Source organism: Arachis ipaensis, chromosome B6, assembly GCF_059453495.1.
Source record: "Arachis ipaensis isolate K30076 ecotype BB chromosome B6, ASM5945349v1, whole genome shotgun sequence".
NCBI classification, from domain to species: domain Eukaryota; kingdom Viridiplantae; phylum Streptophyta; class Magnoliopsida; order Fabales; family Fabaceae; genus Arachis; species Arachis ipaensis.
Window position 1 is genome coordinate 53,620,805 of NC_142441.1, and position 19,840 is coordinate 53,640,644.

At 34.8% G+C, this 19,840-nt stretch overlaps 1 protein-coding gene across 1 annotated transcript; it reads right to left on the minus strand.

Annotated features, from left to right (window-relative positions):
• Positions 1-16,924: 16,924 nt before the first annotated feature.
• On the minus strand, positions 16,925-17,687 carry LOC107648190 (uncharacterized). The gene is made up of 3 exons (XM_088489919.1): positions 17,622-17,687; positions 17,047-17,391; positions 16,925-16,960 (listed from the first exon to the last, which is right to left on the minus strand). Exons 1-3 carry the CDS (start codon positions 17,685-17,687, stop codon positions 16,925-16,927), a joined length of 447 nt encoding a protein of 148 aa, XP_088346045.1.
• Positions 17,688-19,840: the final 2,153 nt, after the last annotated feature.

Consider the following 19,840-nt stretch of genomic DNA (forward strand, 5'->3'; position numbering starts at 1 on the left):
ACATAGAAAAACAACATTTTACAATAAGAATAATAAAGTAAATAATTGCTGTAACATTTTGGCTGAAAATAAGGATCTTGATAGAAAAAAAATCTAATGAATTTCCATTTTTTTCTTTGGCCAAATTTTTTATTAGAGGATTTAGCTTGTATGAATCGCTATTGGTTTGACACTGATAATGGAAGCCGTATCAGTATAGTAAGGATACATCTGTACCCACGATTGAGAGGTCGTTACTCTATAATCTATATTTCTTTCTTCAATTTAGCGTAACATATCCAGTATGCGGATACAAATGGATACACGCATAGATGTGTACATTGTTAACTTCTATTCTATATTCTGAGGCCTTGATTCTAATTCAATTATATATCCTTTAGATACAAAAAGAATCGAAAAAATTGTCTTATCATCTTATATCTACTTTTATCTATATAATTATATATATAATTAGTATTTTATTTTTTAAATCGACCTCTTTTTATAGAAATATAGTATGATTTGACATCAGAATCACAAAATGTTAAGAAAATTTAGATTATTGTATATACAAAATACCTAATTTTAAATTAGTATCATTACTATTACAGATCAAACAAGATATCTATAAAATATGAAAGGAGGAGAAGAACGCTTTTAACTTATGGTGAAAAATTTATTTCTACCATAATTTTCACAAGAAAAAAAAAGAAAAAAATCCTGGTCCGGTTGAATTTCAAGTATTAAATTTCACCAATAAGATATGAAGACTTACCACACATTTGGAATTGCAGGGAAAATATTATTTATCTCAAAGAGGTTTACAAAAGATTTTGGAAAAACGACAATGGCTACTATCTTATTTTTCAAATAAAAATAGAATACTCTATTACAAATTAATAAATCAATTTGATATTTGGGAGTCAATAATTCATTAATTGAATTTTAAGAGTCATTTTGAATTATTTGATTTTTTAGTTCTTGAATCTTGATTAATTTTTTTCTTTCAAAATTCATGGAAGAATAAATCAAGGAAAAACCTATGAATGGGACAGCTAAAAGAAAAGATCTTATGGTAGTCAATATGAGACCTCAACACCCATCAATGCATGGTGTTCTTCGACTTATTGTTACTCTAGATGGTGAGGATGTTATTGATTGTGAACCATTATTGGATTATTTACACAGAGGGATGAAAAAAAATTGCAAATAATCGAACAAATTATACAATATCTGCCTTATGTAACACGTTGGGAATATTTAGCTACAATGTTCATAGAAGCAATAACCGTAAACAGACCAGAACAGTTGGAAAATATTCAAGTACCCCAAAGATCCAGTTATATTCGAGTAATTATGTTGGAATTGAGTCGTATAGCTTCTCACCTATTATGGCTGGGACCTTTTATGGCGGATATTGGTGCACAAACCCAACTTCTATATTTTTAGAGAAAGAGAATTAATATATGATCTATTTAAAACTACGACAGGTTTGAGAATGATGCATAATTTTTTCGTATCTAGGGAGTCGCGGCTGACGTACCTCATGGTTGAATAGATAAATGTTTCGATTTCTGTGATTATATGTGCTCTTGTATCTCACACTACACCGACCAATGCCCTCAAGTCCAAGGTGATTACACTCTTAGGGTAGCCAACAACTACAACAACCGTCAACCCTATCAACCTCAAAATCAAAGCAATTACTCCCATGGTAATAGCTCTAATGAAGGGTGGATGGACAATGCTCAATGAAACAACCACAATCAAGGATAGAACCAAAGCAACTCTTCTTCCCAACACCACAATAATACCTACCAAGCCAACCAAAACCACTATAATCAACCATACCAACACTCACAACAAAACTAAACCAACAACCATAGATACCAACCACCTCACCAAAGATAATAATCCAATCAACCTTCTTCCTCTTTCACAAACCAAGGTGATGACTCTCACCGTGCATTCTACCAAGAACAAGAGAGGCTTAGGGCTATGATAGAGAAAAATGAAGAGAACACTAGGAATCTCAACACATAAGTTGGTAATATGAGTGCTCAAATGTCCTCTATAGCCAAGATGCTCTCAAGGTTGGCCCTACCTCCTACCAATAATGCCAACACCACCTAAGCCTCTAGTTCTTCTAGCCTTCCATCCCAACCTATTCCAAACCAAGGGGGTAGCATCAATGCAATTACCTTGAGGAGTGGTACAACACTTGAGGAAGTTGAGCCCAAGCCTATTAAGTTGGCAGAGGATGTTCCTAATGTAGAAGTTAGTGAAACAATGGAGATAGATGAAGATGAAAAGGAGGAAGTTGCAAAGGAAGAAGAAAAGAAATTGAAGGCCAAGGAACCGAAGAGGAAGAATAACTTAGAGGAACAAATTCCTATACCTTTCCCTACGGTAGCCAAGAAGGCCAAGAAGCATGAGGAGCTTGATCCTAACAAAGTGCAAATCTTCAAGAATGTGGAGGTAACTATTCCACTCTTTAATGCCATACGTCAAGTCTCAAAATATGTAAAATTCCTTAAAGATGTGTGCACTCACAATGAAAAGATTGGTGGACTAGTGATGAATCTATTAGGTAATTCTATTTCTTCTTTGATGGATGATTTTCCTGAAAAATATTGTCATCCCAGTCCTTGCTTGGTATCCTGTATGGTTGGTGAGATTCAACTTAAGGATTGTATGTGTGACCTGGGGTCATGTGTGAGCATTATGCCACTCTCGGTTTAGAAAAAGTTGAACCTTGCACCGTTGAAGCGATCTGGGGCTAGATTTGTGCTAGCAGACAAGAGTATCATTTCGGTTGTGGGTATTGCTGAGAATGTATTGGTGAGAATTTAGGACTTAATTTTTCCGGTGGATTTTTATATCTTAGAGACCCTCCCATTGATTCGGATAGGCCATCTTCTATCTTACTTGGGTGGCAATTCTTGAAGATATCCCAGTTTAAACTAGACACATTTTCTGGGAATTACTCATTTGAAGCCAAAGGAAAAGTGGTGAAGTTTAAACTAGAGGAAACAATGAGGCAACCTCTAGAGGTACATTCAATTTTCGGTTGTGACATTGTTGAACATAATGTAGTTGAAGAAAACTTTGGAAGTGATGGTGAGATAAGTGTCAATAGAGACTTGGGTATAAGAGGAGTTAGCAAGGAAAAGGGAGAGGATCCACAACTTCCAAATTCTCAAGGAAACAAGGCACCAGGTCATGGTTCGATTGACAAGTGGAAGCATCTTTCCTTAAAGGACACTCTTACCAATGCCAACAAGAAGGACAAGATGGATATCCTTGAGGATGTTCCAAAGAGGTGATCGCAAGCTCATGACCGTCTAACTTAAGGACGTTAAAGAAAAGTTCTAGGTAGGAGACACCCTACCATGGTATGATCCTCCTTGTACATAGTTTCTTGCATGTAGTTTTACTCTCTTTATTTGATTTTTTTGAGTTTGTTTAAGTATGTTTGAATTACCATTGCTTCATGAGGATTTCATTAATCTTGACTTGGTTAAGTTGGCTAATTCTAAGTATTTTTGAAGTATCTAGCCTGTATGAATGCCAAGATTGCGCTATAATTGTCTTCCCTCATGCTTTAAAAAAGGGACGACGCGCACGCGTCAAATTCATTGCTGCAACTCCCTGGTACAAAAACCAGAGAATTGTGATGGAACCGTGCGGCTGGGGTGCTAGGCGCGCAATTAACCCCACGCGTACGCATAGCTGACGCGTATGCATCCCCTGTTTTTTTCGCATACCCACGCGTGTGCTTGGACGACACGCATGCGTCGTATTCTAATGTTGGAGCTGCTGGTACAAAAACTAGAGAGTTGTGCTGGAATTGTGCTGATTTTGTAGGAAGAGCACGATTTGGCCCCACACTTACGCATTGATGACGCGTACGCGTCCCCTCTCTTTTCTGCTAGCTACGCGTAGGCGTGGATGAAGCGCTCGTGACGCACGTCTGACAGAACTTATAGGGCGCGCTGCCCTGTTTCTTCCCAATTCAATTTCTTTCTTCTACTCTTTCTTCCTTTCTTCTTCTTTCGCCTTACCACCTCTTCTCTGCCCACAACCACCAGCGACCTCAGCCACCGATGACCACCATCTCCGGTGGTCCCACATCTTCTCTTTCCTCTCCTCTTCTCCTTCTTCTTCTCCTATTCTCACTTACACTCAACCTCCCTTTCTTCCTCTTCTCAAGGTTTTATTTCTTACTTTCTTGTGCTTTTTAAACTCTTCTTTGTCATTGTATTTGAATACTCTCTATGTTCTTAGCTGCATCTTAATTTTATTATTAATAGCTCACTCTTGTTTATTTTTCTTCCTTTCATATTCTTGTATGGGTGTTGAGTTCATTTACTTTTTGAATTAGTGAATTATTTCATATCTCTTGACTTGTTTGTGCTATGTGGTGTTGCTTTGATGATTGGCATTCTATTTTAGGTTTACTACATACTTGGAATTCTCAAACTTGCTTGCTGGTTAGAATATGCACACCAAGGGTTTATGAAAAAGAGCCAACAACACTTTGGTTCATTTTTTGACCTTTTTCTTTCAACTTAGTGCCTCTTTTTCATAACACCTACGCTCTATGTGCATTGAGCTTCGTTTCCATGTTTTTTTATCATCAAATGCTCATTAATTGTGGTTTGCCATGCTTGTAGCATCATGCAAGAATGAGTGGTTCAATGCTCTCTAACCCCCACATTCTTCAATTTCTAGACTTCATTGTCTTGGAGTTAGTTGAGCCAACAGTTTCCCTATGACTCCCACCATTCTTGCATGTGTTTATCATTGTTGTTATCGATGCTTGAGTTTATCCTTCTCATGCTTTATACTTGCATGCCTCTTTCACTCTTGCATCTAGTAATAGTAAGGTGCCTCCATGATTATCTTGACGTCTTACTTGCATGTAGTAGCTACCATGTTTTTAAGACGCTTCACTCTTTAGTGGCATTAATCCTCACTTGCATTTTCTTAATTCTGGTGTTTATCTCTCTGAGTTTAATGTTTTCTCTTTTCTTTTCCCTTTCAGGATGGCCACCAAGAAAGGAAAAGAAAAGGCCCCTAAAGACACACCTACAAAAAGGCCAACTCAAAGAGCGGCCACTAAGGCGCCAACTTCCTCAAAGGCCAAGCCACTTGCTAAGTGGTTGAAGAATTCTAGCCACAATGATGAGGCAGAAAAGAAAGTTCCCGCAACATTCACCAACCCATCTACAGAGGAAATCGACACTCCGGTGTCCACTTCGGATAATGGCATAGAAGTAATCAAAAGGTGAACATGGAGACGTCCTTGTTTCACCGTCCTATAGCCATTGCGAGTGACACTCCTGGACCCACTTTGCTCATCACTGATAGCACGGAGGACCGTGTAAATTTCTAAGTGTGGGGAGGTCATTTACCGACTTTCATAGGTAACAACCCCTCTCTCCAACACCCATATCTTAGTTATCTTTGTTAGTTTGCATAATTTGCTTTTTGAAGCTAGTCGCATTGCATGATAGCTTTAAAGCTTGTACATATTCCACTTATCTTTGTGTTAGAACTACTTGGTTAGAGTGATGATTTCTTTTTCAAGAAACTGTTTTAGCGCACCCTACCAATTTGAAAAATTTTTTATGCTTAACTTTATTGAAGGAATTAATTTTGGAATAGGTTTTTGAACTAAGAACACACAAGCATGTGAGTTTTGAGCTTAATTGTGTAGTTACCTCATATAACCAGTATTTTCCATTCTTGTGTGTATACTCCCTTTTTCTATAATTGTAATCTTTGATTTGTTTGATTCTTTATGTCCATTATTCTGTGTATGAATACATTTATATGATTGAGACCATCATTTCAATAGCCACTTACCCAAATAGCCTCACCTTTATCTACCATTGTTAGCCAATTTTGAGCTTATGTTAAATCCCCTTTTATTCTTTAATTTAGCACATTGCTACCCCTAAGTGAAAAACAATAAATGTCCTTTAATTTGGATCTTTGATTAGCTTAGGCTAGTGAGATTGTGTATCATTTTAGTATAGGGAAGCTTGGGAACATTGGTTGAGGTAAAAATGTGTCTTTGTATTTTTTATTGAAAATATTAAGAACCGGATACATACTCATGCATTGAATGTTTATACCATATGCATTGGTACCTTTGTATATAATTCATCAAAAGAAAAAGAGAAAAACAAAAGAAAAAGAAAAGAAAAAAGTAGAAAAAGAAAACAATAAACAGGGGACAAAATGCCCCAAAGTAAATTAATAATAATTAATACATATAGGATGTGATCAAAGAGAGAATGCATGAGTGTGTGAAAAGGTGAAGAATGGGTAGTTAGGTTTATATTTGAATTGTATAGGTTGTTATTTGTGTTAGGTGAAGAGCTTAGGTTAATCAAGGATTCAAATTTCAAGCCCACTTGGCCATATATGCATCCTTACCTTTATCCTAACCCCATTACAACCTAAATATAAGTCCTCTTGATAAATATATACATGCATTGAATAACTGTTGATTGTTACATGAAAAACAAATCTTGGAAAGCATGATTAGAAGATAATTGAGTGAATCAACCCTATACACTTGAGCGACTAGAGTAGATACACTTCCGGTGAGGGTTCAATACTTAGTTCCTTGTTCCCTACTTTCACGAGCTTTCTTCTTGCAAGTTTGTTTATACTTCATTTTTGATATTTGAATTGGTAGAGTTCATGAATCACCATATTACCTTAGCCCTACTTTTTCATATATGTTCTTGGAAGTTGATTCACTTTTAACCAAGTAGATAAAAGCATTTGCATTAGTTGCATCTAAGTAGGAAAGTTGCATTTCATAAGTCTCATTCTCCTATGTTCTTTGGTCTTTTAATTTTTAGCATGAGGACATGCTTTGTTTAAGTGTGGGGAGGTTTGATAAACCCCAATTTTAGGGTTTATCTTGTGTAGAATTTGGTGGGTTTTATCAATATTTTTCATACTTATTCATATAAATTGCATGTTTTTGTGTTTCCTTTCTAATTATGCTTCATACTTAAAACATGCTTATTTAACCTTAAAAATGATCAATGTTAATCCTCTTCTATTACCATTCAATACCATGATGTGTTTGTTAAGTGGATTCAGGATCTATAGGTCAGGAATGGTTTAGAAGATGGAAAGGAAGCATGCAAAAGAGGAAGGAACAAGAAGAATAGAGCTTTGGAGAAGTTGGTACCGATGCACACACGTGACTGATGCGTACGCATGGCTTAGTGCAAGATTGACTGACGCGCACGGGTGCTTGACGCGTACGCGTGGCTTGAGGAGTTCATCTGACGCACACGCGTGACCCACGCGTATGCGTGACGCCCAACACGTGACTCATTAATGGAAAACGTGGCTGTCATTTTCTGAAAGACTCCAGGCCTAAATCCAACTTGATTCTGAATGGAAAAGACCCAAGAATTGATGGGAGAAGGGGGGAATCAATCATACACAACATACACATAATTTTAGCTAGTTTTGTTCGTATTTTTTAGAGAGAGAAACTCGTACTTCTCTCTAGGTTTTAGTTTGTTTTGATCATCCTTTGTTGAATTTCTGAATTGGGTCTTGTTAATTCTAGTTTTATTTACTTAATCTTAGTTCTCTAGTTATAATTTTTTTAGATCTTGTGTTGGAATTGTGTTTCTTTGTTATTTTCCCTTTTTCTTCTCATTTTATGAACTTTGTGGATTTGAATTTCTATTAGCGCATTGATGTTTTCTATGATTTATAGTGTTACTTGAGTTGTTTTCTATTGATAATTGTTAGTGGGTAATTCTAATTTATAGTTAATTTTGCAAATTAGATATGTCTTTAGTTAGTGCCTACCATGTGTTTGATGAAATGTTTTCATTGATTATGGAGTAGTTTTCTATACTCTTGGCCTAGGCTAAGGGAATTGGGTGACCTTGAGTTATTGGGTCTAATTGAATTGGTGATTTGAGAACTCTTGTTGGTCAAATTGATACCCATTAACACCAATCTACTACTAAGCTAATTAGTAGTTAGATTGGGACTTATGAGTTGAAATTGATCAAGCCTATTTGACATACTTCACTTGTAGAAGTAGACTTGATGGGCTTGGTTCCTCATAATTGTTAATATATGGTTATTAGACAAGGATGGTGATCCCAATTCCTATGCCTTAGCCAACAGTCTTTTTTATAATTCATATTTTAAACCCAAAAATCCCAATTACTTGATTCTTGTCATAGTTAGCTTTAATTGTTTACTTAGTTCTAGAGTAGAAGTAGATTTATATGTTGTCTTGCTAGATTACCACTCACTTATACCTTGCTTTAATTACTTTGATTCAGTTTCTTGCACTTTAAGTTTCGTGCATGCTAAACTTTCTTAGTTTAAATTCCTGCTCATATACCTTTCAACCCTAAAATTCTAACCAATATTGTTGGATATGCTTGCCCATGCTCTTGAGGACGACCCGAGACTAATATTCTTGGTTAACTTTCATTGGGGTTGAACTAGTGACAACCATATCAAAATTTGATTGAGGGGTTATTTGTCGGTTTAGGACTATACTATGACATTATCTTTGTTGATAAAATCTAGACCGGCGATAATATTTCCATCAGAGTTTATCAGCACCGATGCTTCGGGCTTACGGAATACAATGGGATTTGCATAAAATTGAAAATTATGAGTGTTATGGAAAATTTGATTGGGATGTTCGATGGCAAAAATGATGAATGAATGATGAAATACCATCCTCCTTCTCTCCTACATCTATCTAAAACTAATGTGTGTGAATGAATGATGAATGATCCATCCTCCTTCACTCCCAGCCTCTAATCTGCATACTGGGTTTGAAACTGGGCCAGAAATGAGCTATGAAATCGCCCCCAGCATTTTCCCTTTATTACATCACGTGACGCTCGTCACGCATACGCGTCGTTTAACTATGAGCAAGGTCACGCGTACGCGTCAGTCACGCGTATGCGTCATGTAAAAACTTAAAAACATGCAATTTACATGAATAAGTGTGAGAATAGTTGACAAAATCTACTCAATTCAATCCAAAATATACCATAAGATAGTGGTTTATCATACATTTAGTGGCAAAAAGAACGAGATTCATTAGCTCGTTATTTAGTTCAAATTCGTGAAATGGTAGAATCCATAAAAATTATTCAACATGCTTTGGAAGGAATTCTTGGCAGACCATATGAGAATTTAGGAATTCGTTACTTTGATAGGAAAAGGGAACCAGAATGGAATGATTTTAAATATTGATTCATTAGTAAAAAATCGTCTCCGACTTTTGAATTGTCGAAGCAAGAACTTTATGTAAGAGTTGAATCCCCCAAAGGAGAATTGGGGATTTTTCTAGTAGGAGATCAGAATGGTTTTCCTTGGAGATGGAAAATTCGTCCACCCAGTTTTATCATTTTGCAAATTCTTCCTCAATTAGTTAAAAGAATGAAATTGGCCGATATTATGACAATACTAGCTAGTATAGATATCATTATGGAGAAGTTAATCGTTGAAATCATTATTAATACAACAGAAATACAAGATATCAATTCTCTTTTCATATTAGAATCTTTAAAGGAGGTCTATGGAAGTCTATGGGTATTTCCCCTATCTTTACTCTTGTATTGGGAATACAAAACTAATTTTAAAAGAGAGTCTTATTCCATCTAGGGGAGATACTCGTTTATTCAGTATCAGACCATCCATATCAGTTATATCCATTATAATATGCTATTCGGTAATTCCTTTTTGATATAATTTTCTTTTATCCAATCTCAATATTGGTTTTTCTTTATGGATTTCTATTTCAAGTATTGATCCGATTGGACTTCTTATGTCAGGATATGGATCAAATAACAAATATTCCTTTTTGGGTGGTCTACAAACAGTTGCTCAATCGATTAGTTATAAAATACCATTAACTTTATGTATATTATCAATGTCTCTACGTGTGATTCGTTGATACAAAAATTTCTCGATGCTATTGCTATGGCCCTTTCCTTGTAGGATAACTTTATAGGAAAATAGGAAAGGGGAAAAATATAAAAAATTCATTATTATGCTCACTTCAAATCTAATTGAAGAACAAAATCTGATAGTTATATGAGTGAAATCAGACAGCTTCTATAGAAATAGAAATTCGAGATTCTATTTAGATAATTTACAAATACTATATTAGATTAGATAGTAGATTACCAGCCTATTATATGTATATAATATATATTATATTTATCTTATATATATTATATATGGATATATGGTTATATATGTTATTTCTATGGTATAATGATTTAAAATTGCAGTCAAAATATTCAATCTCATTTTCTATGTAAAAGAATTAAGCAAAAAAAAAAATTAGACATAGACAAGTCTTATTAACCCAGGATTGGATAATTAGTAATCTTGTCTTGAAGCGGGATCAAAAGACTAACCTTATTGAGATTGAGCTTTTGTTACTATTTGGATGATTTATTATTCCTGTATTAACAGAAACAAAAAATAAGGGCAGCTCAAAAAAAAAAAAAGAAGTGGATGGTTAGAAGCACCAAGATACACAATGGATTAGTAACACCGATCTAGAGTATGCTCCTATCCACTGATTAAATAAACGATTATTGGGAACGAAATAATCCGTTAATCTTTTTTTTTTAAGTATCTCCTTTTGATTTTCACAAAAAAAGATGAATAAGAACAAAAAAAATGACTCCGTCGTTTTCCCCATCTCTCTTTTTCTGAAGAGAGAATTTTTCTAATAAATTAGAAAAAAATATGCAAGCCTTTTTCATAACCTAAAACGATGGACGGAGGGTTATAAAGATAATTCCAAAATATCTTTTTTATTGAAGAATAAAGCAATTACTTAATAATTTTTTTTATTTTTAAGGTATAAGTTCAATTCAAAAGGACCCTTTGTATCATTTAGAATATATATATATAAATTAATTTTATTTGTCTGTATTTTAAGATATAATGAGAACAGATAGAATTCAATTGGTCTAATTTAGGACCATCCAATAATTTTTAGTCTTTTTAATCTTAGGGATATCGCAAGAAAGAAATAATCGGCTAGGTCCTTAGGTTTATTTAAGGCTTTCGAGCAGCCGTATGAGGTTAAAATCTCATGTACTGTTCTGGAATAGCGATGGAGACAGTAACGTTCTCACCGACTAGCATTATATAATAGTTTAAGTACAGTTGATATAGTTGATGCACAATCAAAATATGTTTTTTTGAGGTGGAATTTGTGACAGCAACCTATAGGTTTTGTCATTTTTCTAATTTATTCCCTAGCAGAATGTGAAAGATTACCTTTTGATTTTCCATAAGCGGAAGAAGAATTAGTAGTGGGTTGTAACACCTTGACTATCAAAATGTCACACTTCTGGATGCAACACTCAGATAGCTCAGGTATTACGACGACTCTTAAAATTTTTAATACTAAAATATGAGCCTGTTTAAAACTTAAACTGAATTTTTCAAAACATACATCCATATTTAAAATACAATTTACAATACTCATAAAGAATACATATTATTAATTTATAAGCATTACATAATCAATTTCCTATCCCTCTTATAAAAACTTATATAGATAAAGGCGAGGGAAAAAGTAACTAATACAACATAAAACATCGTTTGAATAGAAAAGAAATAAAATAGGCCCTTCCGAACTTTGTCGAGTATAACCTAAAAAGGAAAAGACCTGTAGGGGAGTGAGAACATCGTCCTCGCTGGTTCTCACTATGGGATTAGAGAATTACTATAATAGGATACGTGAAATAAAACTGTTTTTAAAATACAGTGAGTAATAACTGCCTTATGCATCTTTTCAAAACCAAAGATTTAATATTCAAAAACCAAAATCCTTTCTAAAAGAGAAAGCTATTAATTTCTCAAAAATCGAAAAGCCTTTTTTCTAAAACTTTTTTCTAGACAGCATGAATGACTGAGTTATTCCAAGCATAGGTTCATTAAGTCCATGCTGAACCAGTTTAGTGTTTCATACTTTTCTAAATCAAAAACTCAAATCAAACACGGCCTTTGGCCCATCTCATAATCAACCATTGCCCTAGCCCAAACAAATCAATCCACAGCTAATTCACCATAAATTCAACCAATTTCAGTCACAAACACAAGTAAGGAGGTTCAAACACAATCGAGCAATTACATCAAGTAGAGCAGTTAACAATTAGACATAATTATTCACATAGGCAAACCAATTATAATATGCACACCTAAACAATGTCATATATATGCATATGATGAATGCCTGCCCTATGGCTTATGAGTCTCATCTGTCGAAAACCTTTCCAAGGCTCAGAATTGTGTAGTCTTGCTAAGTCAAAATGTAATACTTCAAAAGTAAAACGAATTTAATTTATCAAAGTTTAATTTCTTTTAAAATCCAACAAAACTCCTCAAAAAGTACTTTTTTAATCAAACTTCAAAACATAGGTTCTCTCATATTTAAATCAATCTTAAAACATAAGATTTCCTTAAATAGATTAAACTCGAAACACCTATTTCTTGATAAATCAAGAACCAAATAATAGAACCTCTCAAATTTATTCCTTTTCTAAATCATATTTTAAAAAAAATCTTAAATTTCATAAAAATTCGGCAGCATCTCCTCTAAAACTTGGACTTTGCCACCCTTTTCGGGTTCCAACCAAACCATTCCACAACCTCTTTCACGGGTTCAAAACCAAATCATTTTAAAATCAGACAATTTCCAAAAATTCATATCACTCTCATATTTCAAGAAACAACTTCATTGAATTTTAAAACTTTAAGAAACAACTTCAAGAACCGTCCGTTTACAAAACCAAACAATAATCCAGTCAAGCTAACATTCATATCAAACCAAGACAACCAAATAATACATAAGACTTATACAATCACTAAAGATATATTTCTCACATCAGTATCCATATATAACAGTTATAAGTTATAAAGTATAGCTTTCTGAAAAGGCCCCTACCTCGATAAGTCGAAACCATAACCCAAACACCTCACAGAATTCCCTTCGTCTCGACCCGAGTTCAATGGCAGCTTCAAAACACAGCCCCACACACCTTCGCAATAGCATAAACAACTTTAAAACACAACATGTGGTGCGCAGAAATCGTGACGGTTCCATTCCTTGGTAACGACGCTAAAAACTCAATACGCACATTCATAATCTTAATTATTTGTCACAACTTCGCACAACTAACCAGCAAGTGCACTGGGTCGTCCAAGTAATAAACCTTACGTGAGTAAGGGTCGATCCCATGGAGATTGTCGGCTTGAAGCAAGCTATGGTCACCTTGTAAATCTCAGTCAGGCGGATTCAATTGATTATAGAGATTTAATAATTAAAAGATAAATAAAATATAAAATAAAGATAGTGATACTTATGTAATTCATTGGTGAGAATTTCAGATAAGCATATAGAGATGCGTTTGTTCCTCCTGAACCTCTGCTTTCCTATTATCTTCATCCAATCATTCATACTCCTTTCTATGGCAAGCTGTTTGTTAGGCATCACCGTTTTCAATGGCTACATCCTGTCCTTTCAGTGAAAATGGTCCAATACACTGTCACTGCATGGCTAATCATCTGTCGGTTCTCGATCATACTGGAATAGGATCCATTGATCCTTTTGCGTCTGTCACTATGCCCAGTACTCGCGAGTTTGAAGCTCGTCGCAGCCATCCCTTCCCAGATCCTACTCGGTATACCACAGACAAGGTTTAGACTTTTTGGATCTCAAGAATGGCCGTCCATGGATTCTAACTTATACCACGAAGACTCTGATTAAGGAATCCCAGAGATATTCATTCAATCTAAGGTAGAACGAAAGTGGTTGTCAGGCACGCGTTCATAGTTGGGAATGATGATGACTGTCATGATCATCACATTCATATTGAGGTGCGAATGAATATCTTAGAATCGGAATAAGCTTGAATTGAATAGAAAAACAATAGTACTTTGTATTAATTCGTGAGGAACAGCAGAGCTCCACACCTTAATCTATGGTGTGTAGAAACTCTACCGTTGAAAATACATAAGTGATGAAGGTTCAGGCATGGCCGAATGGCCAGCCCCTAAACGTGATCCAAGGATCAAAAGACAATCCAAAGATGTAAATACAATAGTAAAAAGTCCTATTTATACTAAACTAGTTACTAGGGTTTACAGAATGAGTAATTGATGCAGAAATCCACTTCTGGGGCTCACTTGGTGTGTGCTTGGGGTGAGCATTGAGCTTTACACATGTAGAGGCTTCTCTTGGAGTTGAACACCAGTTTGTAACCTGTTTCTGGCGTTTGACTCCACTTTGCAACCTGTTTCTGGCGTTTAACTCTAGAATGCAGCATGGAACTGGCATTGAACGCCAGTTTTCGTTATCTAAACTCGGGCAAAGTATGGACTATTATATATTGCTAGAAAGCCCTGGATGTCTACTTTCCAACGCAATTGAGAGCGTGCCATTTGGAGTTCTGTAGCTCCAGAAAATCCACTTTGAGTGAAGGGAGGTCAGAATCCAACAGCATCTGCAGTCCTTCTTCAACCTCTGAAATATGATTTTTGCTCAGGTCCCTCAATTTCAGCCAGAAAATACCTGAAATCATAGAAAAACACAAAAACTCATAGTAAAGTCCAGAAATGTGAATTTTAATTAAAAAATAATAAAAAATATACTAAAAACTATGTAAAAAAATGCCAAAAAGCGTATAAATTATCCGCTCATCACAACACCAAACTTAAATTGTTGCTTGTCCTCAAGCAACTGAAAATCAAAATAGGATAAAAAGAAGAGAATATACTATAAATTCCAAAATATCAATGAAACTTAGCTCCAATCAGATGAGCGGGACTTGTAGCTTTTTGCCTCTTGAATAGTTTTGGCATCTCCCTTTATCCATTGAGGTTTAGAATGATTGGCATCTATAGGAACTTAGAATTCAGATAGTGTTATTGATTCTCCTAGTTCAGTATGTTGATTCTTGAACACAGCTACTTTATGAGTCTTGGCCGTGGCCCTAAGCACTTTATTTTCCAATATTACCACCGGATACATAAATGCCACAGACACATAACTGGGTGAACCTTTTCAGATTGTGACTCAGCTTTGCTAAAGTCCCTAATTAGAGGTGTCCAGGGTTCTTAAGCACACTCTATTTTTGCTTTGGACCTTGACTTTAACCGCTCAGTCTCAAGTTTTCACTTGACACCTTCACGCCACAAGCACATGGTTAGGGACAGCTTGGTTTAGCCGCTTAGGCCAGAATTTTATTCCTTTAGACACTCCTATCCACTGATACTCAAAGCCTTGGATCCTTTTTATTACCCTTGCCTTTTGGTTTTAAGGGCTATTAGCTTTTTGCTCTTGCCTTTTGGTTTAAAGAGCTTTTGGCTTTTTTCTACTTGCTTTTTCTTTTTCTTTTTTTTTCGCCATTTTTCTTTTCTCTTTTTTTTTTCTGCAAGCTTTTGTATTCACTGGTTTTTCTTGCTTCAAGAATCATTTTTATGATTTTTCAGATTATCAAATAACATTTCTCTTTTTTCATCATTCTTTCAAGAGCCAATATATTTGACATTCATAAACAACAACTTCAAAAGACATATGCACTGTTCAAGCATTCATTCAGAAAATAAAAAGTGTTGCCACCACATCAAAATAATTAAACTAGTTTCAAGGATGAATTCGAAACCATGTACTTCTTGTTCTTTTGCAATTAAAACATTTTTCATTCAAGAGAGGTGATGGATTCATATTCATAACTTTAAGGCATAGACACTTAGACACTAATGATCATGTAATAAGACATAAATATAAATAAACATAAAGCTTAAAGATTGAAAAACAGGAAAATAAATAAACAAGGAGATTAAGGAATGAGTCCACCTTAGTGAGGGTGGCGTCTTCCTCTTCTTGAAGAACCAATGGTGCTCTTGAGCTCCTCTATGTCTCTTCCTTGTCTTTCTTGCTCCTCCCTCATAGCTCTTCACTACAACAAATAAGGCTTTTCGCAACGGTCAAAAACCGTTGCCGTAGATTGAAAAACCGTTCCCAAAACTTTAGGCAACGCTTTGACAACGGTTTTTGACATGTGGTATATGCGGCCGTTACCAATGCTCAAAGGCAATGGTTTTTTACCTAAGGCAACGGTAACAGAAAAACCGTTGCCACAGTTAGTGCCTAAGACAACGGTTTTGACGAAAAGTTTTAAACAACGGTTTTGATCCGTTACTTAATAAGCAACGGTTTCGAACCGTTCCTATTAATATGACAACGGTTTAAAACCGTAACTGGATAGGCAACGGTTTTAAACTGTTGTCGTTTTATTATTCACATAGCCAACGGTTTTAAACCGTTACCGTTGGTGCCAGGTTTCGGCAACGGTTTTTGAACCGTTGCCAGTTTATAGCCATCTATGACAACGGTTTTAAAGCGTTACAGTTGATGTCATTTTCGGCAACGGTTTTAATACCATTGCCATTTTATAGTCATCTAAAACAACGGTTTTAAAGCGTTACCTTTAGAGACGCGTTTTGGCAACGGTTTTATTATGTAGTCCTCTTTGACAACGGTTTTAACACCATTGTCTTTTGTAACTATTGACAACGATTTTTTTGTGATATATAATTTTTTATTTACAATAATTTTCTCGTGAATTAAATTAATTTCAGTTTTTTTTTAATTGTTTAGTGTCAATAAATATTCTAAACTATTTGAATTAAGTCACTAAAGAAAAATAATTGAATATTTCCCATCAAATTTAACTTAAAAAAATTGTTGTAAGATCCACAATATCATCTAAGTTTGCAAAAAATATAATAACAAAAGAGAGAGTTGAAATAGCTAAGTAGCAAATAGTCATCATGTCCACAAGTTCATGACTTTTACCCTATAACATTTGCTTTTAAAAAGTTGACCTTAATCAAGTTCGATTTCCCCTTCAACATAGTTTTCCTGTAAACATAAAAAAAAAAATCAAATATAAAACTACACATCTTTAAGATATGATAACATATAGAAACTTTAACAACAAATAATACCTCTTCATGCGCATCATTATTGTTCGGATCCCCTAAAGTGCTTCCTAATTGAGCAGCTAACATGTCAAGGTCCACTCCTGAGCTTTTTTGTTGCAGCATCATCTTAACAAGCGATTTTAGTTCATCTACTTCTTTTTGCATCACATCAACCTTATTCTCTAATGTTGCTTTTTCAGTTGCATGTTGCTGCTTAAGGGTGGCAATTTCCTCATTTTTCTTCAACAAAGTTGGTGTGGTTACTCTTCCGTGACATCGCACTCTCCCTGCCTTCTCTTTCCCAAATATGGATTGGAAAGCTCTAATTGCTGATTCTTTAGACTTTTTATTCTCAGCTTGCAAATGTGCCTATATTAATGTGAAGAAAAATAATAGTAATAAAATAAGAGTAAATACACAATTGGACTAAAGGCATATATCATTTGACAACATCAAAACAAATAATAGAGATTAAAAATAATGTCAAGATTCTTTAACTCAACGCAAGCATAAAAATAACCACAAGTGATGGACAAATTGCCAAGATACAAGAAATCCATAACCTATTTTAACCAAATTAACTCATAATTAATACTTACTATAACATCCAGAGTGTCTTCATCCAATGATTTTCCCTTTGTGCTTTGGCGAGTCTCAACAAACATTTCTGCTTGAGTAGGTGGTTCATTATTTTCCTTAGAAGCAGCCTATAAGTCCAATTCAAATAGTAGTTATATAGAGTTAAAAGGCACACCACACATACACAAACAAATTCACAAAGAATTAAAAATTGTACCAATCTTGCACGTATTCTTGCAAAATTTATTGGGCCCTTTCGATGCCTAAATTTCTGTTGTGCCCTATTTTTCTTATTCTGCGCAGACATTTTCTACATAACAAGAGACAAGTATTACCAACAAATCATCAAACTTCACTCATATGTGTATATAATATAATTGCATAAACAATTACACTAAGTTTCACATGTCTTACCTTAACTTTCTCAGTTCTCCAATAAGCAATTAACTTGCGAAAATGACTCTCAGGTATGCTCTTAGGACGATTTTTCAGCATCTCATTAACACATTTGTATGGCAGAAAATGAGTTTGCTTTATTGTAGTCTTATACCTTCTCCAGTTGTCATTGATACGAGCAAGGACCATCCTCTTTCCTTCAGTTGGAATAATGAATTTAGCCTATAAAACACAATTATTTTTTGCTAGTAAGAATAAAATACATGTGTACATTTCCAAATACTTTCTAAAAGAAACAAGACTGAAGTTCTCACTTGAACATATTCCCAAATGGCTTCTTTATCTTTAATCCCCTTCCAATTTGTGTAAATTAATGGACAAAAATCTGAATTCCTTGCCACTGTGCCCAAAAATTTGCTCAAGTTGTTTACAGCTTCATCAGTAGGACCAATTGCCTCTCCTTCACTATCTAGAGTAATTTGTTCTCTATCTTCCAACTGTCTTGCATGAATCTTCAAGCATTGTGTAGGTCCTCGTGTTTTCTTCACTATTGTCTCTATACAAAGATATTAATTATATATGACATTTTCTAGCATTAAACATGACATTTCTGAATTTAAACAAACAGCAAAATCAACCCATATGAACTCACTAAAATCAAATCAGCACTAATCAAGATCAATTTATATGAATTAAATGGCAGCAAGCAGAAATGGCAATCAGCAGCGATATAAAAATTAGCATAAAAAGCCATTAACAAGGATAAAACAGCACGCACTATACAATTTGAGAAGAGAACATTCCAGGCATCAGCAGCAACCAAAAAGTTCAACCTAAATCCACTACAAATCAGATATGACTTCCTAGTTCCTAACCACCTATAATCCACTAAGCATGCATAGCTAAATCGACTAATTTAACAAAAACTGAACATACTAATTAAACTAAGAAACTATAAACAGGGAAAAAAATTGAGAAATTTCGACAGCACTCTGGCAGTAAATAGGACGTTTCTGAATTTAAACAAACAGCAAAATCAACCCATATGAACTCACTAAAATCAAATCAGCACTAATCAAGATCAATTTATATGAATTAAATGGCAGCAAGCAGAAATGGCAATCAGCAGCGATATAAAAATTAGCATAAAAAGCCATTAACAAGGATAAAACAGCACGCACTATACAATTTGAGAAGAGAACATTCCAGGCATCAGCAGCAACCAAAAAGTTCAACCTAAATCCACTACAAATCAGATATGACTTCCTAGTTCCTAACCACCTATAATCCACTAAGCATGCATAGCTAAATCGACTAATTTAACAAAAACTGAACATACTAATTAAACTAAGAAACTATAAACAGGGAAAAAAATTGAGAAATTTCGACAGCACTCTGGCAGTAAATAGGACGTTTCTGAATTTAAACAAACAGCAAAATCAACCCATATGAACTCACTAAAATCAAATCAGCACTAATCAAGATCAATTTATATGAATTAAATGGCAGCAAGCAGAAATGGCAATCAGCAGCGATATAAAAATTAGCATAAAAAGCCATTAACAAGGATAAAATAGCACGCACTATACAATTTGAGAAGAGAACATTCCAGGCATCAGCAGCAACCAAAAAGTTCAACCTAAATCCACTACAAATCAGATATGACTTCCTAGTTCCTAACCACCTATAATCCACTAAGCATGCATAGCTAAATCGACTAATTTAACAAAAACTGAACATACTAATTAAACTAAGAAACTATAAACAGGGAAAAAATTGAGAAATTTCGACAGCACTCTGGCAGTAAATAGGACGTTTCTGAATTTAAACAAACAGCAAAATC

Bases quoted from the DNA above. Each gene is read 5' to 3' on its own strand.
- LOC107648190 (XM_088489919.1), bottom strand. From the start codon at position 17,687: ATGTTTGTTGAGACTCGCCAAAGCACAAAGGGAAAATCATTGGATGAA. The intron at 17,392-17,621 runs GTAAGTATTAAT...ACATTAATATAG, and splicing joins AAGACACTCTGGATGTTATA to GCACATTTGCAAGCTGAGAA. The intron at 16,961-17,046 runs GTATTATTTGTT...TTATGTTTACAG, and splicing joins ATAATGATGCGCATGAAGAG to GAAAACTATGTTGAAGGGGA.